We start from the raw sequence: 26,081 nt of genomic DNA on the forward strand, positions 1-26,081 counted from the left end.
CATATAGGGAGTGGTGTACCTTTATTTATTACAGAATCTGAATTTATGTTTTCCAAATATGTTTCATTTCCATCTGTTTGCAACTAGGTAGCATCCCCTCCACATTTAAGTGCTATTGGTGCTGAGTATATACCAAAGACTTTGGAATTTTTTTATTTAAAATAATAAACATTAAATATTATATTCTCTCATAAAAAATGTGGTATATACATACAATGAAATATTATTCAGCCTTTAAAAAGAAGTAAATCCTGTCATATGCTACAATATGGATGAATCTTGAGGATATTACACTAAGTGAAATAAGCCAGTCACAAAAAGACAAACACCGCACAATTCCACTTGTCTGCGGTATCTAAAGCAGTCAAACTCATAGAAACAGAAAGGAGAATGTGGTTACCAGAGGCTGGGGGGAAGGGAAAATGGAGAGTTGTTGTTTATGGACATAAAGTTTCAGTTTTGCAAGATGAAAAAGTTCTAGAGATTTGTTGCATGATAATGTACATATATTTAACACGACTGTAATGTACGCTTAAAAATGGTTAAGATGGTAAATTTTATGTTATATGTATTTTATCACAATTTTAAGAAACATCAATTAGTAACACAAAAATAAATAAACAAATAAATGAATAAAGCAGCTCGGCACCATACTGTTTATAAGAGACATTTAAAATGTAAGGACACTGAAAATATAAAATAAATAGATTGTAAAGATTGTAACAGATGAATACTAAACAAATTAAAAATCAGATGTGTTTATAAAAATATATTAGGCAAAACACACTTAAGGAAAAATGTAGTATCAGAGAAAATGATAGTCACTTAAAAATGATAAACATTTCAATTCACCAGAAAGACATAATAATCCTAATCTTGTATCACCTAACAACAGAACCTCAAATTATTTAAAGCTAGAGTTGACAGAACTATAAGAACTAGACTAATCCACATACTGGGAGATTTTAGCACAGTTCTCTTAATAACAATAAATCACGTAGTCAAGTAATCAGTAATATTATGAAAGTTTGAACCACAAAATTGACAAGGTTAACTTAAAGAAGCACATAGAATACAGAAACCAATTACACCCACAATTGTAGAGTATACTTTCTATTTAGGCACACATAAAAATTTAAAAAATACTGATTAAAGTTGTATTATGCAAACCACTACTCCACAGATTCCTCAACCTTGGCACTAACGACATTTTGGCCCAGATGATCCTTTGTTGTGAGAGATCGTCCTGGGCATTGCCGGATATTTAGCAGCATTCCTAGCCTCTACTCACTAGATGCCAGTAGCAACACCCTTTGCCCACCTCTCCCCACCCATCTATCTGTGCCGTTAAACCCATCAATATCCACTGTGTTAAAGACTTCAACATATAAAGGAAAAACCAAAATTTTAGAAAAAACTAAAGAACGATCTTGTGTTCTTAAGGTAAGAAAAATTTCTTATGCAAGACACAAAAAGGGAAATCTATAAAGAATAAAACAGGAATTTGACTGCATTAAAAAAAGAAGTCTATGAAGAAAAATAGGCATTTGACTATATTAAAATTAAAAATGTCTGTTCATCAGAAACTATCACAAAATGGTGTACACGATGCAGTGTATACAGAAACTGATAAATAATAATGTACACCTGAAATTTCACAATATTATAAACTGTTATGACCTCAATTAAAAAAATAAAAATAAAAAAACTATCACAAAAAACATGAAAATATAAGGCACGACTGGGGGAAATATATTTCCAACACATATAAATGCCAACAGATTAGTACTCAGAATATATACATAAATTCTATGCATCAAAAAGAAAAACATAAATCATATAATTTTTAATGGGCAAAAGAACAGACACTTGACAGAAGAGGAAAATCCAAATGGCCAAAAAGCATATGAGAAAATTCTCAGTCTTAGTAATAAGGAAACGTAAATTAAAACTGCAATTGAGGGGGCCGGCCCGGTGGCCTACTGGTTAAGTTTGTGTGTTCCTCTTCGGTGGCCCAGGGTTCGCGGGTTCGGATCCTGGGCATGGATCTACTCACTGCTTATCAAGCTAGGCTGAGGCAGTGCCCCACATAGAAGAGCTACAACTCCTCAACTGTGATACACAACTATGTACTGGGGCTTTGGGGAGAAAAAAGAAAAAAGAGGAAGATTGGCAACAGATGTTAGCACAGGGCCAATCTTCCTCAAAAAAAAAATTGCAATTGGTTTCCATTTTATACCCATGGCTAGCAAAATTTCAAATGTTTTAGAATATCAACCATTGAGAAAGATGTAGAACAACTTTAGAAATGTAAATTGATATAATAATTTGGAAAACAATTTGACCCTATCCAATCAATTTGAAGATGTGTACACCCTATTACTATGCAAGTCCACTCCTAGGTACATACCCTAGTGTCTTAGTCTACTGAGGCTACCATAATAAAATATCATAGACTGGGTGGCTTAAACAACAGAAATTTCTTTCTCATAGTTCTAGAGGCTGGGAAGTCCAAGATCAAGGCGCTGGCTGATTGGGTTTCTGGGGAGAGCTCCCTTCCTGGCTTGCAGACAGCCACCTTCTTGCTGTTTCCTCACGTGGCCTTTCCTTGGTGTGTGTTTATGGGGAAAGAGAGAAAGATATCTCTCTCTTCCTCTTCTTATAAGGCCATCAATCCTATCAGATTAAGACCCTACCCTAATGACTTTATTTAATCTTAAATACCTCCTAAAAGATCTTATCTTCAAATACAGTCACACCGGGGGTTAGGACTTCAACATATGAATTTTGAGGGACACAATTCGGGTCATAGCACTTAGAGAATGTTTTGCATATGTCTACCAGTAACATGTACAAGAATATCCACAGCCAACACGACTGCCTGATGAAACTCTAGCTCAACTAATCCCCTAATCATCAGGCACATAGTGAAGCCACTGTAGACCATATAACCCAGCTGAGCTGACCTAGATCAGTAGTACCATCCCAGCCTTTCCTCAAAAGCACAAAATAAATGAAATAGTGATTTTTTTTTTAAGCCACAAAGTTCTGGGTTGTATATTTATGCAGAAAAATCTAACTGATATAGTAGACAAGATATTCTAAAGTCTCTGAATTTACATATACTTCAAATTTATCCAAATTGAATCAAATGAACAGATGCTTGTTACATGTATAGGTGCCTTCTTCTAGGATTGTATAGGACAAAATCCCCCATTCTCTAGCTGTGAGATTAAAAAATGAGATATAAACCCATTCAAAATTTAAACTGCTCAAGATCAAAATAGCAGTTCAAGGCAATAATTTTGATAGATTTCACAAGATATTGGACTAGTAGCTAAAGAGTGGATAAAAGATAAGGAGAGGAAAAGCATCTAGCCTCATATTATCAGGAAAGGTATTAAAGAAGAAGCAGTCTGTAATTATTTAAATCACTTATTCTTTAATATTTCATTCATTCAAAATTTGTTTGGTCATTCAGGCAAAGTTTAATCTGTGTCTTCAAGAAAGCAAAGTTCAACTTGAGGATTGTTATGTTAAGCGTCATGGTAAGTGATGATTAAAGGATGATTGAGAGCTGTTCCCTACCATTAATGAAGACAGACATAAAGCATAACAAATAAAATGGAGATATGCATAGGATAATGTGATAGCATAGATGTGAGAGAGTTTGCTTTTTTGTAGGTTTGGAGATTCTTTCTTGGAGAGACATCCTGGAGGATGAGAAAGAGTTAGCTAAGCAAATAAAGGTTGGAAGAGGTAGTCATAGGCAAAAAGCCAGACATATGAAATAACATAGTATATTCATATTACTAGCAGTAGGTCATTTATTATTCAATGAATATTGCATACCTTCTGTATTCCAATCACTATACTAGACAGAGAATACAATAAGAAATACAATAGAAATAGTTCTAAAGGAACTTACTACCAGTGGAGATAGTCATACAATAAAAAATAAAAAACCTAATATAAAATTATGTTATGAATAATACTATGAAGAAAAAGAACAGAAGACTGTTCAAAGTCTAATGAGAAGAAATGTAAGTCTTTTCACCACAAGAGTAACATAATTTAATTTACAAATTTAGCACTTTAGACTTTTTAAAATAAAAATAATGCATAAGAGTATTTGAATACAAAACAAGAGAGGTAGAGAATGCCTTCTAGGTCATGTTCAGTATTACCTTGGACTTCATTCTCAAGGTGAAGAGGTGTCATTGAAGAGTTTTAAGTATGTGAACTGCATGACCAGATTTATATTGAAGTTACACTCAAGTTCCAGTGTGGATCTGGAAATAATGTGCATGGATGAAGGGTGAGACTGGGGAAAGGGAGTCAGCTAAAAGGCTCTAGCAATAGTCCAAGCAAGAAAAGGTGAAGACTTGACAATCTTAAATTTCCTGTTGCAATAGGAGTGTGATTATGAAATATGGATCTGGTACATGAGGAGTTGGGTCTAGCATTTGAAGAAGTTTTAGAATTATCACTGAGAGGAAGGAGAGATGGAGTTGATCAAGGACACATAAAAAAAGGTTGTTGAATGGCCCTCCATTAGTATAGGAGATCATACAGCTTTCACAGTTGTATAGCATGTATCTGGTGATTTGTCTGTCTAGTGCTCCTCAACTTTCATCTGGAAAAGAATACCCCTTCTAGAAAATTTCTTAGCCCTCATGCTAAGCGTATCCCTCAAGTGTGATTTTCAATGCTCTTAAATTACCCTGCCTCATTGGCTATAGTGATTGATCTGTGAGTGGATTTCTGTCTCAACCTGAACCAATCCTAAAACCTGAGTGATCGATAATAACTAACATATTCAGAACCAGGCACTATTTAGAGTCTTTTATATTCACCTACTTAGTCATCATAACAATACAATGAAGTAAGCACTATTATCATCTCCCTTTGTTTTCAGATAACGAAATTGAGGCCCAGGGATGTAAACTTGTCCCAGGACACACACAGACCAGTTTTTCAATTATAGGTGTCTTGTTTCACAATCTATACATTCTTAACCACTACCTAATACTGCCCTGGACAAATTTCTTCGCTCAGAAATGTATATCTGTCCCAAAGTGACCCGATCAGAGCCCTTTCTTGGATTTCTGATGTTAGGTATCAAGAAAGCTAATCTCAATCCATCTCTGGTGGTGGAGTTAGAAACGTTGAGCGTGATTGCTGCTACATACCATGAATCCACCTGTGTGGAAGAAGGCAGACTGAGAAACTGAGGAAGACATCCTGAAAACTGTGTCTTCAGAGATCAGAGACAATACGAGGAGATATTGAATCTCTGGTTGCAGTCACCTCTGAGCCCTGACCTTCTATTAATGTGATGATGTGAGCTTATTCAGCACCCTTTCTGGATAAACTAGCTTAAATATAAAGCTTGTCGTTAAGACTCGTGAGTAATTAAGGATACCAATCTGCATTGCCGTGAGAGAGTCTTCAGCAATGCTCAGTCATCCAGAGGGATAGCAGATTGCTGTGTTAGTCCTGGCTGGGGATTCACCAGGCAGTTGTGTTAGAAGACAGGAAGACAGGGACCCAAGTAAGTTGAGCATAAAAGATAGTCAGATGGGAAAAGAAGGGAGATCAGAAGGGAGTATGTCATAGTGGAAAAGAAAGCAGGCCTAGGCGTAGCCTGGGCAAGTAACATAACTGCTCAATCTTCAGTTTCCTCATTTTTGTTTTGGGATAATAATAATTGCCTGTCTTTCTCATGTGTTATGAGGATTAAATGAGATAATCTATATACACTATTTAACACAGTGCCTGGTATATAGTAATTGCTCCATAAATGTAGTTGAGGTATATACCCAGTGCTGTGGGACATAGATTCACAGAGAAGGGATGTTTGAGCTGGTATTGAAGGGCAAATGCAGTTAGATAGTAAAAGGAAGCAGATATTCCCTTCTCTTATGCTCCCATACCCTCTTGTTCATCCCCTAACTTGCAATGCGGGAGATACCGGACTCTCCTACACACATTCCAGAGAGGCTAGAGTCATAGTTGAAAAAATGTAAATAGATGGCTTCAATGATAAGCTCTAAGTAATATGTAAAGTCAATAAAGACCAAAAATTAAATCCAAAATGCTGTTAAGCATTTAAATTTTAGGTTTTTCTTTGCAACCCAAATGCTTAGTTATTAAAACATTAATATGCATGTAATTACATCATCACTGATGAAATCTCTTCTACCTGTAACAAATGTGATTTCAGCTTGTACTTTTGCAATGAGTGATGAAGAAATTTCCAGATGGAGAGGTTTAATTTGTGAGATTTTCCCTGGTCTATTCACATTGGCTTTAACTTCCATTTTAAATTACAGAGAGAATTCCCAAAATTTCAAATAGCCCCAAGAGATCTGGTGAAATAGCTAATCTCTTTCTATGAGCATGCTAACAAAAGCAATTTCTTACCAAGCTATATGCTACCCAGAGGGACTGATAATGAATCTGCATTATGGTAACCTTTATAAAAAGGGAAGATAAGAAGACCTTTTGGGGAGGTATATTTATTAGGCGGTGAATGTGTCTTTCTGCTTATGGATTCTTCTGTTTAGATCCACTTTTCACTCGACTATGCCAAGACCTTCTGTCTTTCTGCTTTCAGCAACTCCTCTGGATTTATAATAACCATCCTATTATGTACCACAATGTCAGTAAATATCAAATACCAGTGTGCTGTACAGCTTTCTCAGTGTTCAATTTCTCTCATTTTAAAAAGGCACTAGACTTATGCAACCAATCGTGAGATTTATCCTAATTTCCCTCTAGGATTTATAGAGTTCAAACTGTGTTAACACAGAGCACTGTGTTTGTTAGTTTGTTTATAAATTGGAAAGGAGGTAAAAAGACTTGTATGTTGTCACCCAAATAGAAAGAAGCAGCATTTACTGGGCGTCTCCTACAGAGGGCACCTTCACCTTATTGGAAACCCAACTGAAAGAGAAACTCAGTGGTTACCAGAGAAATAACTAAACCTTAAAGTCAGAAGCACTCGCTTACTTTTGCTAACCAGTTTTCTTCTCTATGGTATCTTTGTTATCTTATCTTTAATGGAAAAGAACTGGCACCCTCTGTATAATCATTCATAGATGCAGGCCAGTAACACTACCTTATTATGATGTTCAGCCTGCTTGTGGGTGAGCTGGAGACAGCTGTTCATATTACCTAACAGGCAACAGATCAATGAAAGGAAGGGAAGGACAAGTTTTGAGCTGCCTTTTTGCAACAATGTCCTCAATACAACAGAGGATATTTTTAAAGCATTGTATTGGAAAACAAAGGCTGATAATAAAGTAACTGTTTACAAAACAAACCTTTACTGTGTTGTTATGATTAGTAAGTGCTTTTAGACTAAAATTACTTAAATGGAAACAAAAAGTAAATATTTTTTGGATACCCAAAATACCATGAGTTATAGACTATAAATCTAAAGAAGTAATTGCTATTTAGAAAATTCTGAAAGTGGGCATGTGTGAAAGTGTGTGTGTGTGTGTGTGTGTGTGTGTGTAAAGCAATTCCTTAAAACTGTTTCTGTGTAGCTAAACTATAAAGAGACATTTTAGTGGTCATATCACTAAAATAAAAGATTATCTAACTGTAAAAATATAAGTACGTTTTCATAGGAAATATTCTTTTTAAAATTGTTCAGCATAAGTGCTGTACACATCTAGAGGACTTCAAATACAGCATTTCTTACTTTTATGTTGATTTTGAATGTTTTATGATGGCTAATAATATTAACACACATAAATCCAGTGTGTATGAACATCACTTTGCATATTCACCTTTGACAATGCCTGATTGGGAGGCTTCTTTTGGATATTCAATGAGTAGTAGTCAGATTTATTAGAACATTTTGGCTAAGAAAACTCATCAAGAAATTGATGATGATTATTCCTATTTTAACATTAAGGTTAAAAGCGACATCGAAGGCATGAGTTTATCTCTTTACATTTGTATATAAAATACTGTTTGTTTAGTCGACGAATGTTCCGTCTACTGCCTATTATATTTACAATGATGCATATCAATTATAGATTACTAATTCAGTATTTTCATATTCTGTGCTTACAAGTATTTAAACTTCCAATTGCTACTACTGGCATATAGCATTTGGGAACATTTTTGCTTTCCTTTAAATTCTACTTGAAATATACTCCAAACTAAATGCATTTTAGCTATTAAAATTGGTTTGATCTTACGTCTTTTTTAATACTTTATTCAGTCAAGGTCTACAGATTCCTATCAGGACCAAAATGTTCAGACTGTTGCAAATTTTAATTCTTCTTTAGTAATAACTATCATCAATTTGTCAATCAAATCACTTACATAAAAATATAACGTAGAACCACGTGGTAAGCATGTACTGAAATTTATGCACATGCTGTTATCAATGTGTTTCAAAATCAGTTAAATTAGTTTCTGTGGGGAAAAATACCCATTTTCTCATTCAGCTGAGTTGGTTGCCTTGTCCTAGAAAATGCCTAGAGTAAGACCGCAATCCCCACCTGCCCAGGCGTCCCCCTCTTATTGTTGACATTTCCTGGTGTCCAGTGGTTTCTCCCACGTTGTTGCATTCCAGAGCTCAAGGCGGTTCTTTGAAGATACAAGGCCATTCAAGTCTTCTCTACTTTGCAGCCTCCCTCTAAAGAGAGAGTAAATGAAATAGCCATGCAGTTCAGACAACCTAAATGGGGCAGCAGGAGGGCGTGCTATTGCTCTGTTGGGAATAGCTGTGGGTGATTCCTGAATCATCTCTTGGAAAAGAAGTAGAAAGTGAGCTTTCTTGAAATCAGGATGAACAAGGATAGAATAGGCTGGATAGTCCCCTATGGAAAAGCAAAATAAGCTGGTAAGAGATTACAGACAAGTAATGTTTTTACACAATCAATGGCTGGTTTCACAATGCCTGACTTTGCAAAGGACTTCAACAGGTGACTTTTACTAGTAAATGCTGCCATTTTTTAACCGAAGGGGTAGTCACAAAAGTCAAGGAACCCCAGGGGTTTTTGCAGTTTGACTAACTTTCTAGTATCTAAGTATACTAAGTATTTACTTAGTATTTCTCAGTATTTCTCAAGATCTTGAAATTTTGTCCCTGAAATAACAGTATTTCCCCAGCTCTTTTTCAGGATTCTCCATCCTCATCCTGCTGCATTGTAGCACATGAGTGCATACATCTAAGCAGCCACTGAGAACACATCAGTAGCTCTATCGAGTTTATAGAAATTCATTACACAGTGGTAGAAAAAGCCAGAGAACCATTGAGTCTAGATCTCACTGTGCCAGTCTATTATTTTTTTTTCAGTTCCCTTACATATGAAACGGAAAAAACTTTCCTCTGCTTACTTCAAAAAGGTCTCCTTGGAGGATACTTGGAGGAAAAAATTTAATAAGGACTTGAGTCTAATACCTGGCTTAAGCCTCAACTAGCTGTGAGTATAAAGGAAAGTTCTCATATTTTGCTGAAATTGTCCATTTCCTCTTTTGCAAGATCAAGGATGATATATAAGGATGGATCTAATGGACTGGTAGTGAGAGACTGCCTGTAGTTCCATGCTGGGAATGTTGCTGATATTGCCTCTGAGCTCTAAGGGAAGGATCTGAGAACAATTGGTGATGTCTGGCATCATCATTGGATGGGGAAATGGCAGGATGAGATCTGCAATTCTAGGATTAAATAATCTTCCAGTCTCCCTGAACACAAAATTTCAACGATGTTATGGTAGTAAGACTCAACTGAGATAATGTATATGAAAGTCTGATCAGGATGAATATCTTTTTCTTCTTTACATCCTCCGCAACCAGTATACAATCAGTACACACAAAAGTGTGCTTTGTATAACAGAGAATGTTATGTACATTAAAGTGATGGTGGCGTTAAATTAAAAACTATACAAATTGTTGCACATGTCCCCTGCTTACTCACATTTGGGAGGCAGAATTTCACAAACAAACCTACTTTTCCTCATCATCTGTAGCAGCACTTCAGAGCGTATTCTCACTTATATTTTCAGTCTTGGTGAAGTCTCAAGACTCCCCAGCGACTCCTCAGATGACTAAGAAAAGAAGATTCTTTCTGTATGGGTTTCAGATAGGAACTTTTGTTATGGGTCTAAAATTCTTTTCCTGCTCTTTGAAACCCAAATTATTAGCATCTCTGGATTTTTGCCTTGAGAGTTTTCCTAAATTAGTTGTATATTACAACAGAAATGAGCATATCTAAAATTTTGTTAGTTTTCAATATCCTGGTCTGAATCAAATAATACATGATTTGGAGAATGAGCAGTTTACACAATTTGGGGATGAAGGAAATGGGTAGCGTAATACAGAAGCAGTTTTAATTACCAAGCAGACATTTATTGAGCACCTAGCAAGTGCTAAGCGTTATACTAGCTATCCGATGGAAAAGAAATGACTTGAGACTACCTGAAGAGAAACTTATCAACAAGTGGAAAAGCATAAGATAATTTCCTTACCCAATGGAATGCATGGTGAAGCTTATTACCACACAGAGGGATAAATCTGCAAAGATTCCTGGATGTGCTGAATCTTCAGCCAATCAGTAAACCATAAAATCTGACTTATACAGGAAATTGTCATTTTCTTTAGTTTCTTCTCTAAACACACATGTGAGGATATGCTGGACATGTGAATGAATTTAACTCTGATTCAAAAATTAAAATGACTTTACAACAGATGGGGAAAGCATGTGCCTGAGGATGGCAATAGGGCAACCTCCCGGCCAATGCCAGTGTACTCAGAGCCTGTACTTTTGACCAATTTAAACAAGAAGAAAGAGGCCTGTGAAGAATTCTTAGGAAGTGATTTCTTATGTAACACTCTGCCAGTATCCCACAGTCCTCTCCTGAAAACTGGAGGAGTGAGGGGTCGATCTGGGAAAATCTATTCAAGTAAAAAATTAACACCGACAACTTAGAACCTGGCATAGACTTCATTAATAGAGAGCTGTATTGCTATTTGTACCGGTCATTTTTAAAACAGTTCATTTCTAAGTTTAAAATGGGCCAAGTACATTCTCAGAGCCACAGTGTTCAACCTTTTCCATTTCATTGTTAAAAAATGCACCTTTGTTTCAAGATGTAACCTTTGCTAAAGCATAGGGCTGAGACAATCACAACAAAACACCTCCCCCTTAAAACTAGTACTTCAGAGCCCTGTTAAATCAAAAGAAAAATTCTTTCTCTCCTCCCCAGTCCCACAGCCCTTAGGATTTTAAATGGTAATGACCAGTTCATTTGAGAAAATGGCATTTTAGTGCTTCCCTTCACCAGGTCTTAAGGCGTATAAGGTGTCTCTTTCCCAGGGATATGCACCTCCTTTTGTTTTCTGGCATTACTGGAACTGACCTGGCATGGATCACTGGGTGAGCAGGCAATCTTAAACACTTCTCATATGAATTACTGGTTCCTTTCCAAGTGCAATTGCTCACAGGGTAATACACCATTTTACAACTTTGATAGCAAAGTCTCTTCGTTCTGCTGGGTTCTACACCCCCTCAGGAAATGAACAGACAAAAAAGACTGATGGAGATGTGAACCTCAGAAATGGACAATCTGGTTCACCTCAAGTAAATACAGAGTGGGCAATTTGGGACCCTTCAGTTCTCCTATTTCCTTCTTTTACTCCTCTCAAATCTTTTCTTGCTTTAAAAGCCATCAACAGAAATAAAAATATCAAAATAACACACTCCACATATGTGGACACCATAAAATACAAAGCAGTAGTAAATGTAGACGTCTACTAAAATATATTTTTCAAAATTTTCCAGAAAAGAAAATAATGTTCACATTTTATGATCTACATTTATTAAGCAGAAACAACACATCTTGCTTCCGTGCAAATGAGGCTTATCATTAATTGAGCTCTCCAAGATTCACTAGATGCTAATGATGGCCACATTTCCAAACCAATGTCTTTTTTCCCATGAACTCTAACGACAAGGTGTGTTTTTACTGACAGTTGACTCGGATCAGAGCTTGCAGTATTGTATTTCAGGTTGTGGCTCTGTAAAACCCTGTAACTTTCTTTGAAGTTAAACAGTGTCAATCTGTTTCCATGTCTGAATAACTCTTAGGAGAGCTTGCCTGACCCAAGTCAACTCATTGAAACATACTATTTCCCCATAATTGATGTTCCAAATGAATGTCCTTTCATAATAAAATGTGCTGGAAAACAAAACAGCTTTGCATCCGGCACAAGTTGCATCATAATTAAATTTTATTTTATCCCATCGAGGCATGCTAAATGTTGAGCAAAATATAATTTTAAGTAATTTGTTTGTATTCTTATCTGTAGGAGTTGGAAATTAACAGCGTTGCTAGTTTGCGTTTACTGTTAAGCCTGGAGAGCAGAGAGATTGCTTTGCAAACATTACAGTTATTATGTCTGCAGTTGGTACTCTTTGTATAAATTATTGATCAGCCAGCTTATTTTTCTTTCTGCTTAATGGATATTATAGCATAGCCGTTTACAACGCTATAGTTAAGGTTGTGTCAGCACTTCCATTATAATAAACCCTCTGTTACAGGGGGTTTATAACTTGTTGTAAAAATTTGCTCTGGGCTGAAACTTGACATACAAGATCTCTGGCTGGAAGGTGGCAATTGTTATTCTTTCAAGTTATAAAAAAATCTCTTTGTTCTGAAGGGCAATAAATAAATAAACAGTTTACTCTTTTCGACCAATCCTTGAAATTTTGGACTTCAACTAGAACAATTTTTAAGGCTATTTGTTGGACAATGACCTCTTCTTTTATTTAATAAAGCAAAGAGAAAGAAAAAGGACCAAGATAATAAGTTAAAACAACAATGACAACAAAGCAAGACAGTGAATCAATAGAAACTTTTATAGTTTAATACATTTCTCCTAACATTAAAAATTATATAATAATTTGTTTTAATATTAAATATGCATTTATACTACATAAGACTTCTTCCCACCCCCATTCCCAACTATGTATCTGTTAAGCAATTCATATGTCTTAATACTGATTTTCTTCAGAGGAAAGTTAGTTTTTGGTTATTTAAAGAGAAAGGAGAATGAGAATTAGAAAATGCCACATATGAATTGGTGCAATCAAAGGTACAATATTTACTAGAAAACTAGAGATTTAAATATCTGCCTGACTTTTTGACCTTACTTCAATGAAGCCATTCCTCTCACAATGGCCTGATTTAAGGGATGAAGGGAGTTAATCTCAATTTATATTATTCTTGTTGCTGCTTCCTTTTACATTCCAACTCTAAAATGACCTCACTGTGTTTGTTTTTTTTATCGAATATTTGGCTGTGCAACTCTTAATACCAACCCACAGATGGAATTAGGACACCTACACCAGAAGTAAGTAGTGATGGGCAAGTATAACTAAATTATTATGGAGAGTTGACTGCTTCTCATTGAAATGATGTAGCTTGGAGTCAGAAAAACAATTCCGTGATGATTTTTTTTCTTGTAACTATTCTCTTTGCCACTACCCTCTCTCTCCTGACATGGGTTTAGAGATTTCTTAAAATATGCTCTGTAACCAGCAAAGTATTTTTGGCCACATGTTACCGTCATTCTGAACCAGGAGAAAAGGGGGTGAGGATAGAAGGTTAGGGAGGGAGGAACAGTGGTGCCAAATTGTGCCATTTGGCTCTGAGATCTATGTAAACATGAATGTGAACAGATAATTACTGTATGCATTCAGTAAGCATATATACAGTCCATGCATTTCCATCTGTAAAACAAGGCAGAGTTATTTATAACCATTTTAACCGCTTCTTTATTAAGAATGGAAGTTTGTAATCTCAAGTTTGAGTGCTTCAAGTTACAGCGTGTTCACCTTCAGTTCCCCACCTTCTGTCCTTTGGGTAATTTATCACCAAGCTCACTGAGCCTGATGAGAGAATGTATCAGTGAGATAAAAGTCTTATTCCTTGTTCTGGAGACGCAGGGGACTGGAAAAGAGAGGGAGACTGTGGAAGCGTGAGTCACTAAAAGTCAGAAGTTGGAACCCTAAGTGGGGAGGAGAGAGCCGGAAAGTGTAAAAGTAGAGAAGTCTTTGCTTAAGGCAGTCAAGGTTTATCTGCTGAGCTGATTGGTGAGACCGAGTGTCTGAGTTAAAAAGGCTTGAGAGAGTTACTTGGCATAATTTCTCCATCTTCAATGATTTACTACTGAAGTGCAAACATCAATTTTGGACTCTCTCCTGAGAAACGTTTAACAAAGTCAGTGAACTACTGGTACCCTGATATCTTTCTAGATTTGCCAAACTTGGATAGCTCTTTAATAAACCTCTGCCTGAAGTTCATCTCAGTGGTTTTTTTTTTTTTTTAATTGAGGAAACAGGTCCATTAGTAAATATGCAGATGTAAAAATGATCTTCCTCTTTACTTCTCCATTGTGATATATCTTAGCATTGTTCAGAAGTGCACTCTATTGGTAAAGCTATTTGTGCCGGGTGTGCTAATGCACTCTTTGATTGAGTGAATTAGCAGTCATAACAATCTGGCAGTCTGGCCATAGAAGTGTGCTCAAATTGATTTGTGTTATGGCTGGACTGGAAAATCTAGTGTTAGTTGTTTTTTGCCCTGGGGCATTGTTTGTACCAAACTCTACTTTTCATTTAATTTTCCAATACATTTTGAAAGATTGAAATGCTTGTGATCAACATTTGATCCACTTGCATTATTTAAAAAAAAAATTCTGAAAGTAATTTCAGATTCCAAAAAACCTTGCTTTCAATTAGAGTAAACATAATTAGAGTGACGTCGTGCTCGGAATGGTAAATCTCCCTTTGAATCTATTAAGCATGTTATCTCCTTGTCCTGTCACTGAAAGGAATTCAGTATAGATCTGAAGTATACATCTGTGTTTTTCTGTGCATGCTTCCAATAGAACTTGGGAAAAAATTAAAAGAATAAAATTGTGACGAACCTTTTCTTGTTGCCCTTTCTGCATCTGCCCAAATTGTTTCTGTTTCACTTAGTGATGCTATAAAAAGAGGATACTCAAAGCTTTCAGGAAATTTCAAGATATTCAAGAAACACATTCAGATAGCTATTGCCTTTAAGTTACTGAATGATTTTAGTTTTTTATATTCTATGAAATACGCATTTTCAATCTTTCTTTCAAATAACTATATCAATTGCTGTATTGAAACTCTGAAGACTTAAAGACATGACTTATCCTGGCTTTGTCAATATTTGTATCTTTCTTACAATCTTCTGCTTTGCAGTCATTTACCAGAATTATAATGCAGCATGAATAAACCTAAAAAATGACTATTGATTACAGAGAAAGCTTTGTGAAATCATTTAGTCAGTTTCCCCACTTGAGAAGTCAGTGAATAAAATAGGTCAATAGATAAGGATGGAATGGATGTAACACAGTGCTGTGCCTCCCTAGGTTATAAAAAGGGTCAAAAATAAATCCCCATAGAATTCATGTTTTTATACACACAAAATAAAATGATCCTTACCAAATCCTAACTATAAGTCCACCTTTCTACAATCTATTCTTCGTTTTGAAACCACAGGTTTTGAAAGCATAACTTTTACGTTTCCCTGTTTCAGTAAAAGCATTTCCTTGTCACTGCCCCTTTTAACCAAACAGGATGCCCTCATCTTAGGGCTAAAGTGCCTGTTGTCATCCAGGTATTCACTGGGACTTTTGCTGCAACAGCTACTCTGTATTTTCTTACTGTCTCATGCAACCTTACAGCACTTTTCAAAACTGCATTTCATACTGCACTGAATTCTATATCCTGGGCCGATTTTTGCTAATAGATGGTGAGACCTGAGTCCACTCTCTCTATTAGTTCCCATTCATAGGAATACCGTCGGGGACACGGGAGGAGGGGGGCGGGGAGGGGAGAGGAGGGGCCCGGAGGAGGCAGAGAGAGGGAAGAAAATACCTTCCCTGAACTGGTACAAGCTCAGCTTCAAACGATATCCTAGGAAAGAAATTAAAGACTTCTTAATTAGTGCAGCAATTAAGCTTTCTTGGTAGCATTTTAATCAGCACAGGCCCTATCAAAGGACAAACAGAACGATTTGCAGGTCTTTGAATTTTAAACAGTCTTATTGATTTCAGCACAATACGTCTTCACAAAACACAGGGAGAATTTTCTAATATCAGTTACAGTACTTTGAGTTTTGCTTATGCAAATTGAGTGCAGGTTGGAGAAGATGAGGTGGAGGGAGAGGACCTGAAACAACCAGAAATGTAAAAACAATAAACAAACAAGACAAAAGCTTTGAAAGCTAAAGATGTAATGGAAACAGTGAGAATTTGAAATGTCTCTAGTTGATTTATCTGTGGTTGTTAAATACTGTTTGCCTTAATCACTGGTAACATTTCTCAAAAAAAAAAAAAAAGGAAGAAAGAAATCTTAAAATTTTTTTGAGGCTTTTCTTTCCTACATGTTTTAATTTGCATTATATGCTTTTTCTAATCCTATTGTTTGTTAAAGGGGTAAGTGGTAGTTCCTAGAAACGGTTTAGAGACCTGAGGTGGGGGGGCGCAGGGGGAGGGAAGCTTCCATTCAGGTGGGGGCAGACACCCCGAGCCCTGCTTCTGAATGGAGCACGTGCTGGGAGGCGCAGGGTTCGCAGCAGAAAATTCGGAGTTTGCTTGGACGCAGGGTGGGATTATGGTTTAGTGAGCTATCATTACTCCCTGTTTGTGGCTTCCAAATGTGGCAGGTACTGGCTGAGTGACAGTTTAAGGAAATGTGAGAAATGAGAATGCTAAGGGCAGATTTTCAGCATTTAAATTCGATTTTTTCATTTGTGGGTCTAGAATTTAAAATGAAGAAACTGTAGTTTAGCGTTTTAAAAACTATATCGGAGTTTATTAAAGTTGTGCATGCAATTCCAAAAGAAGATTAGTTTTTCAGGGCTTAATATCTTCTTCCTGTCTTCTGCTCATTAACATAGTAATTTGGCATTTTTAAAAAAGGTAATATTTTCCAAAACACGTATAAACACTTAAAAGACGTGTTTTGATGTATGGAATATATATCAAATTCCTATTTTTAATTGCGGACAAATATGAGGAGTGAAAAGTTAATATAACTTACTTCTGAATATATTAAAATACATTGGGTAACTAGGCCAAACAACTGTGTAAAGTTTAGTTATCTTTGTAAAAGTTTATCTACTTTTTAGCAAAATCAATTTTCTGAATTCAAATTTCTGAATTCTGAGGCCTCCTGATATGACTGCTATGCCCCAAAAAGTTTAGCAGAAACTTACACAAATTAGTCAAAAGTGTCCTATTTCTCTGTAGACATTCCCTGCACCTTTTGACATCAAACTTCAAAAAGTTGAAAGAATTAAAATAATAAAGAGAAATATGATAATAATTTCAACATCAAAATGGCAGAAACTTCATTATGAAATTTCCCAACACTGTGAACCTGATGTTAATAGTTTATTTTCGAAATCTGTCAAGTGCTAAAGCATTGTTTCTCTCTTGTGAAGTTAATGAACATGTGTAGACAGGTTTAAAGCCTAATTATTTAAGATTCCTAGAACTATAAACAGAGAACAGACTTGATCTATGTTCAAATCATATATTGGTCAAAGATCCTTGAATAAATACCTCCATGCAACAAGTTAGAAAAGGGAAGAAAAGAAGAGAGCAAGGCCAAGAGGAAGAGAGGCAGTCTCAATTCAGCCTAGTGTGGTATTTCAGCAGAGCTGCACTGTTTGTCAAGTCAGCTAGCGAGCTTTGTTTTCTTCATTATTTGCAAAACACATTTTCTCTGACAAATCGAAAAGAACTTTCCCAAAATATTGATACTTTTCAAATATGAAAAAAATATTGTTATTCATGTAACACTAGCAGCTAGCCTTGGGTCTTAAAGGACGCGAAGATAGTTGGTTACTGTGCAAGACAGGTGAATTAATTATCGAGTTTTCAGTAAGAAAAATCAGTGTTTTCTTGTTTTCCACTTTCTAAATCTTCAAGGGTGCCTGGTCTCTTCAAAGCCTGGTATTGGTATAATAAGCATTTCTGACCAGCCTTTGGGGCAAAAGTGAAGTTATTGTGAGCGATCCACATCAGGGCAAGCAATTCTTTCTTTCCATAATCTCTCAGGAAATAACGAACTAAATACAGAGCATTCCATTATATTTAAGCGATTTCAAACTGACTTTTTCCCCACAACTTGAAAACTGTCCTGGAATTTTCACTATCTATATAAAAATAAATAATTTAATAGGTAGATAAAAACAATCAGATGCATAAAACAAACGCTTTGCTTACATGTGAATTTTCCTCAAAATACTTTCTTAATAGTTATGAAGTGAGGGGATGTTTTCATTGATATCTCATTGGAAAAAACGAGCGGAGATATATCCTAAATCCTTGAAGGAGACCTCGGAGCTCTCTGGCTCCTCTTTAAGTTGGCAGGCGATTGCTTAGAAGGTTTTGGAAAAAATTACGAGTCGTCGCGGACGAAATGGAATTATTAGACATGCAATCTAACGGTAGTAGAAGAGAAATAGATCGCCCTCTCCTTTTCCGATCGCCACTTCTGTGTCCCCGGCTTTTCCTTTCCGTCCCTCCCATAGTTTCTTTCCTTATCCTCCCCCACCCCTCCTCCTTTCCTTGCTCACTCGCTTTTCCTCTGTCTCGCGCTCTCGGAGTCTCTGCTCCGAGTTCCTGGTTGGATAATTTGGGTTAATACTAGTGAGTGAGGTTTTTGCGGCTTCAAAGGGTATTTCAAGTTTCCGGAGCTCCTCCCCTCTGCACCGTGTGACAACAACAACTCGTCCAGCCGGCAGCCTGCACTTTTCAGCTCATTTTCTCTCTGTCATTCCCCTCTCAATCTTTGATCAATGTACTTGCCAGGGAGAACCCAAGTCCTTCAAACCTCCTCCTTTTCACCTTCATCCTTAACTTTGTGCTAGAGCGGGACCCACACAACAACAGCCGACCCCCCCCGCCCCCGCCCCCCCCCCAACCAGCCCCCGATCCCAGCCCCCGGAGAGGACTCGCATTTCGACTTGCGGGACACTTTTGTGCGTTTCTCTCCAGAGCGCCTCTCGCGCTCGCCCCTCCTGCGCTCTCTCTCTCTTACCCTCACCTCCTTTTTCCTCCTTCTCTCTCTTGCTCCTTCTCGTTCTCTCCCGGAGTTGTTGTTGTTGTTGTCCCCAGGTCCTTCTCCCCCTATTTTCCCCCTTCCCCTCCCCGGAGTGTGTGGCAACTTTTCCCCTCGCTTCTCCTCCTTCTGTTTCCCCTTATATGTGACCATGGCAGTGCCGGCGGCTTTGATCCCTCCGACCCAGCTGGTCCCCCCTCAACCCCCGATCTCCACGTCTGCTTCCTCCTCCGGCACCACCACCTCCACCTCTTCGGCGACCTCGTCTCCGGCTCCGTCCATCGGGCCCCCGGCGTCCTCAGGGCCAACTCTGTTCCGGCCGGAGCCCATCGCTCCGCCGGCGGCGGCGGCCACAGTCACCTCCACCGGCGGCGGCGGCGGCGGCAGCGGAGGCGGCGGCGGCAGCGCGGGCAACGGAGGCGGCGGCGGCGGCGGCGGCGGCAGCAGCAACTGCAACCCCAGCCTGGTGCCCGCGAGCGGCGGCGGCGGCGGCGGCGGCGGCGCCTCCAGCACCCCCATCAACGCGAGCACCGGCAGCAGCGGCAGCAGTAGCAGCAGCAGCAGCAGCAGCAGCAGCAGTAGCAGCAGCAGTAGCAGCAGCAGCAGCAGCTGCGGCCCCCTCCCCGGGAAACCCGTGTACTCGACCCCGTCCCCAGTGGAAAACACCCCCCAGAATAATGAGTGCAAAATGGTGGATCTGAGGGGGGCCAAAGTGGCTTCCTTCACGGTGGAGGGCTGCGAGCTGATCTGCCTGCCCCAGGCTTTCGACCTGTTCCTGAAGCACTTGGTGGGGGGCTTGCACACGGTCTACACCAAGCTGAAGCGGCTGGAGATCACGCCCGTAGTGTGCAATGTGGAACAGGTTCGCATCCTGAGGGGACTGGGCGCCATCCAGCCTGGAGTGAACCGCTGCAAACTCATCTCCAGGAAGGACTTCGAGACCCTCTACAATGACTGCACCAACGCAAGGTAAAGAGCGGGGGACAGCCTCCGCCACCCTGGGTCCCTTCCCACATGCCTCCTTGCCCTCTCCTCGCTCCCTTCCCGGCGCCGCTTGCTCCGCGCGCCCGCGAGCCGCGCGCCCTGGCGACGGCGGCCCTCTCCTCCCTTTCCTCCGGGCTCTCCAGCCGCTCTCGACCGTCTGGGAAGTTGGCACCTCACCCTGCCCAGATCCCGATCTTCCGGCCTGATCCGCCCCTTGCTCGCCTGGGCGCGGGGGCTTGGCTGCTGTGGGACGCGGGAACCCCAAGCCTCGGGGCGGAGGGGGCGGGAAGGAGGAGCACGGTGCCTTAACGGGAGCCACAGCCCCCTTCCTGGGCCGCGCCAGCGTCTGGGGACCCCTCGCAGCGCCGCTGCCCGGTGTGCGCTCCCTCGGACCCGGGTTCCACCGCGAGCCGCAGGGCACCGGCGGGGCTGGTTGGCGGCGCCGAGCGGCGTCCCGGGGGCGGGGAGAGGTCGTGACCCTGCCCGGCAGGGTTCGGGGAGCGCCAAGACGCGATCGGGTGAGGGGCCCGCGAGGAAGCCTAAGGAGTGGGCCACTTCCAGGTCGGGAGGGGAACGACCTCAGAGGCTGAGAGGCCTGGGGCAATCCCGGGGGACCCCCAGCCAGTCAGCCCCGAAGCCCCGAGAGAAAGCCCGCGGAGGGGAGGGGTCTGTGTGTGCGCGCATGTGTGCTTGTGTCCGCGTGTGAGCGTGTGCGTGTGCAAAGGAGATAAAGGGGCACATTTGCCCCGGGGCAGATTCGAGAGGGGACTAGCAGGTTTCCTTCTGTAGGGGGAGGTGACCGGGTGCCTGACTCTTGGAAGCTGAACTGCAAAGATGGGGAAGAAGAACACAGCTCGCTCGCTCTCTCTCCCACCAAACTGTTTTTCTTTCTTTTCTTTCTTTCTTTTCTTTTCTTTTTCTTTAAAGGTTAGTAGCGCACGCAGTGAGCAGGCGCAGGCTTTGCACTGGGATGCTCTGCGGACCTGAATACCCGGTGCGGTAGCTTCCCCAGCCTCGCAAAGCGCGCGAACCCTGGAGGCCGCAGGACCGGGAGCCCGGCCAGACCAGTTTTATGCTAATGAACGCTCACTGGGGGAGGATCTACCAAGAGGGGGCGGGAGTGGGGTAACTTGTCAGTTTCGGGGTAGAAATGATCATTCCACCCGCTTTCACAGTTCCGCCTTGCCCCACCATTCTCCGCAGAGGGAAAAGTTCAGAGATGCCGGGAGAAAGCGAGTAGGGAAAGTTGGAGACCAGAAGCGGGCGCGTGGGAACTCCGCGCGAATGCGCGGAGACTTCGGTACCCTCCAAATAAGTTTAAGGACCGGGAGAAGGAACGGAGTTTTACTCTTTTAGATTGTGTGACCTAGTAGAGCTAAGGAAACTGAGATGGGAAGGAAAGAGGGGTAGGACGAGACCAGAAGGAAACCGGGATGAAAAAGCCTTTAGCTACTTCTTCCATGGAAGAAGACTCTTGGCTAGTGCCCCTAGAAGGCTGTAAGACGAAAAAGACTCAAAACTCCAACCCAGCAAATGTCCTATCCCGACCTAGCCAGAAACTCTTTTCCGTGTTTATCTGCCATTCTTTGCACGGGGTACATGGGTGTGTGTTTGGGTTTTGAACGTTCATTTCTACTATTTTTGGGTGAATACTGAGAACGCGCGCGTGTATGTGCGCGCGCGCGTGCCCAAGAGTATGGACAGGTGGCGGTAAAGACTGAGGGAGAATCTTGATCACTCAACGTCCTTTACGGAGATAATCGGAGTCCTTGGACGTACAGAAGATAAAATATTTGCCAAAAAATCTATTGTTAAAACTACTCGAATCAGGGCAGAAAATTGTTACGGAGTTGTTGTAAAGAATGCTAGTTGAAATATGAAGCCAGTTCAGATATGTTGTTATAAAATTGTCTACCTATCCAGTAAATTGGTGAAGCGCTACTATTTTTCTCTTTAGTAATCAAACCACTCTGCTCTTGAATCCTCTCTGTGTGTTTCTTACAGCACACGTTGTACTAGATAATTAATGGCCATTTCACATAATACATTAAAAAATTGCTGGAGAAAACTTCCTAAAATGACTGCAACGTTATCATCAACGAAAAGCAGGAGTGTTACATCTCTTACAGTTATTCCCTTGATTTGTTTCCCTGAAATTTCTGCTTAGACTTTGGAATTGAAGTCCTTGCCAAATGGTTGGATAATATTCTTAAAGTTATTAGCAAAAAATTTTTTAATAGTTTTTTTTCCTGAGGTTAACAACAGCTCTGGAATTTAAACTTTCAGAGCCGAGATAAGTTAAATCCGGTAGAACTGTTTATCCCTGTAAGAATATCTCATCCATTTCTAATTGTATTTCAACCACCTGATCTTAATACTTTACAATTAAATGTGTTATTCTAAAACTCTATTTCAGGTTATTTTTAAGTTAAACGTGGTAAGTTTGTTGATTTACTATTGCATTTTGATCTTTTATCAACTACAAGACTTGCTCAAACCTAAATCCATGCAAATACTGCAGTCATTAACCTTAGAAGATGTGTAGTTGCCAGTATCTACCTAGGTTTTCCTAACTCTGCCACTGACTACAAAAATAGAAAACTTATAATTGAACTCCCTCTCACCAAAATATACTGTTTGCATTGGAAGGCATTATTATTTTTATTGATAATTACAGGTGTTACTGTCTTATTTCTTAACTTTGAAAGCAATACCTAAAATATTTTGCATCTTGATTTTACAAAACTAAAATTACTTTTTCATTCAAGTCCAGTTTATGCCTTGGCTTTCAAGATCCTTTTTCATTCACGTAGATATATTGATTTCTTTCATTCTGGTTTCTTTCTCCTCTGGCTACTCCTGCTATCTAAAGCAGTAATTTATGCAGAGGATAAGAGAAACTGTGCAAAAAGGCAAATAGTGTAAAGTAATGTATATATACTGTGCAAGAAACATCAAATCTTAGCACTCTTTGCTTTTTACAGAACATATATCTAATTATGTCTCTTAATAGCATTTAGATACCAGGAATCCGAGGGACCAAAATGATGTTAAAGAAAAGAATGTTCATAAACTTGCTCAAAGTGGCTCAGTCAGTTAGTAACAAACCTTAGAGTAGGTTTAATTTGCTTGGGGCTATTGCATCAGTATGCTGTCTATGAAAACTAGAATAAATGTTGAAGCCATCTGTCATTACCACAAGGAGATGAAATAGAGCCTATCACCTGCTTGATAGTAAAGCTGAAAGTAAGGGTCTCAAAACATGAAAGAAAATGTAAGGAAATATATTCAAAATTGTCAAAAGACAAAGTCTGACCTTGATCAGCTTCCTCCAATTATTATTTTTAAACTAAACATTAGTTGCATGAACTTGGCTATTGCAACAGAGGTCACTTAATTAACTGGTAACCATTAAACAACAACAAAACGAAAAGTAATTATGTACATGGTTAAGTCTCTGTAAGAGTCAGTTTCTTGTTTGTAGATTTGTGTTAGGATTCAATTTTCCATGAATTCAGGTAATAAAAAGTGACTCTGTTCTATTTTGTTATCTAAAATGTTTATTTTCTAAGTATCTCCAGAAGAGGATTTTGTCTCAGGATCTTTCAAACCAGATTGTGATTCGGGTCCTACGTGGCCCTAGATTTGTGGTGTTTTTTAACTTGAGTAGATTCCGGTTAGTTTTATCAGACATTTTATATACATATACATATATTCAGAAACAGTATTCTTTTATCTTAAAAGTCAGTACCATCAGTGGACAGCAAATTGAAAGACTTTCCAAGTCTTTTTTGTTCAGTTGTAATATATGAATGCAATTTTAGTATAAGAGTATACAATATTTTCCAATTCTTGGCTCTATTGTTTTTTGTCAGGAGTTTCGATAAAGATGGCAAACTGAAGCAGTCTATATTTTTTTAACATTTCCCCCGTTGCATGCTTTTCAGTGGCACGGACTTATGCACTTATGCATCGAGATAGAAAGTTTCAACATAAATACAGATTCACTTCTAACAGATAATTACAATACTTGGCACAGAGAAATTCAAATATTACGTCAAATGAAGAGAGACTATGCTTTTGAAATTTTTTTATTACAGTTGATTAATGGCTCCTATAAAGCCTAATGTTTTGTTTTATAACAATTCAAACAGAATAAGGCATAATTAGAAGACTAAGGCCTAGAATATGAGAACTTAAGTTTGGTTCCACCACTTACATCTGTATACTTGAGAAATCTTAGCAAATTACAGTTTAATAACTAATATATAAATAAAATCTAAAACTATTCTAACCTAGGATTTACCTTATTCAATCAAATTATAGTGCAAAAGACAAATTCTTGAGTTATTTCGATAATACCTTTCAAACGTTGTTTTGCTTGGAGTTAGTCTCCAATAATATCAGTCATTATTATAAAAAGTGCACATAGTTATGAAGATGGTGCTTTCTGAACTCCACAGATTATTAGTTAATGCTGTGAGACACTTAATTTGATTTGCACATATGATATTTTATTTTGTGAAGCTTCAAATATTCTGTAGAATAAACTGCAAGACAGGCTATTTGTTTTCAGAGTTCCATGACATAAATTTTTTGTATTCGCATTTAATACAGAATTTTTAAACCTTCTTTTTATTAGTCTAAATCTGCTCTGACTTTTTGTTTAATCTACTACATTTCATGGAAATTGCATATAAATTACTGAGACCAGTATTAGCCACTCTCTTTTTGCCTCACTACCTCCTCCAACCCCCTGAGATGTGACACCCAATATTGATTCAAGTCTTGGCCGGATTTGGGCATAAATCAGTCTTCTCTTTGGTGATTTACCATGTGTGATTCACCAGCATATAAAAACATAATATGCTTTATTGTTTCTCATTTGATGTTTTGTTTTTGGAATGTAAGTGGCATTTGTAAATTAGCTTAATGTGCAACCAAGTAGTTGCTATTTTAGGAACAATTTGTACTTTGACTATCAATTAGTATTATTTTACCTTTCCAAGTTATTTTACTAAATTGTTTCATACAATTGCCTTTGTTAATCAAGTAAAATAATCATTTAAATTGCATTGTATTAGCAACATAGAACACATGTGTTGCAAAATATAATGAGAAATGAAACTCTCACAGGTTGTAAACAGTCTCCCTTTGAATCTTTGTCTGAAGAAATTAGTTTGAACTACGCCTTCTCAGTAGGTTCAGGTGAGTCTTCCAGGTTTCATGAAACATTTCGATTTTAAGGTTTTTTTTACTTGGTTCTTTAAAAAAGTTAAACTTTGCCTGAGTTTTGTCTTTCAAGGATTTCATTTTCAGACAGTTCACCAGGAAAAAAAAAGGCACATCAAGTTACATACCTTTAAAATGACAAGAAATGTAAAAAATTGATATTAACTATTTGGGTATTTAAATATGTAATTTAAATAAAGTTTTATCATTTTATATTTGAACTGTTCTAAGAATAGAATGACCTTAGCATGTACCAGCATGTGCCATTCTCTTAACTACTGAGTTACTGCGTTGTGATTGGTCAGTTCTATACACACACATACTCACACACACACACACACACACATATGTGTTCTTGTCTAGAGGCTGCAGGTTAAAAATTCTAGCTAAGAATACATTAAAAATACATTTCTATTTATATTTTCAGGCTTTGAGACTGCATTAAGGAGCTTCTTTTCCATTATATTGATGTTCAATAATCTATTTTTTAATGAAGAAAACCCTGAATTAAAAGCCCACCTAATGGGGCTTAGATCAGTGTAATATCAAAGGCTCTGATGTACCCAGATATGTCTCTCTCAGGCATAGCAGAGGCTCTGTGAGCCTACATTGGGTTCAAATTCCTTTACTTTCCTTCTTCTCAATCTGTCAGAAGTATTTCCAGTCAAAAGTAACCTTTTGCTGCAATAGCTGTCTTTTTAAATAACTTTTAATTGCTGATCCTTGCTTTTTGGTA

General features: G+C 38.6%; 1 protein-coding gene across 2 annotated transcripts in view; it reads left to right on the top strand.

Moving 5' to 3' along the window:
* Positions 1–18,776: 18,776 nt before the first annotated feature.
* Positions 18,777–26,081, top strand: part of DACH1 (dachshund family transcription factor 1) — a 415,533-nt gene continuing 408,228 nt past the window's right edge. For both annotated transcript variants that reach the window (XM_004423069.3, XM_087435994.1), the window contains exon 1: positions 18,777–20,098. In XM_004423069.3, coding sequence (XP_004423126.2) covers positions 19,281–20,098 — 818 coding nt within the window. In that variant the 5' untranslated portion in view covers positions 18,777–19,280. The remainder of the gene's footprint in view (positions 20,099–26,081) is intronic.

The sequence above is a fragment of the Ceratotherium simum genome, chromosome 10, assembly GCF_057802395.1.
Source record: "Ceratotherium simum simum isolate JZ-2026a chromosome 10, ASM5780239v1, whole genome shotgun sequence".
NCBI classification, from domain to species: Eukaryota; Metazoa; Chordata; class Mammalia; order Perissodactyla; family Rhinocerotidae; genus Ceratotherium; species Ceratotherium simum.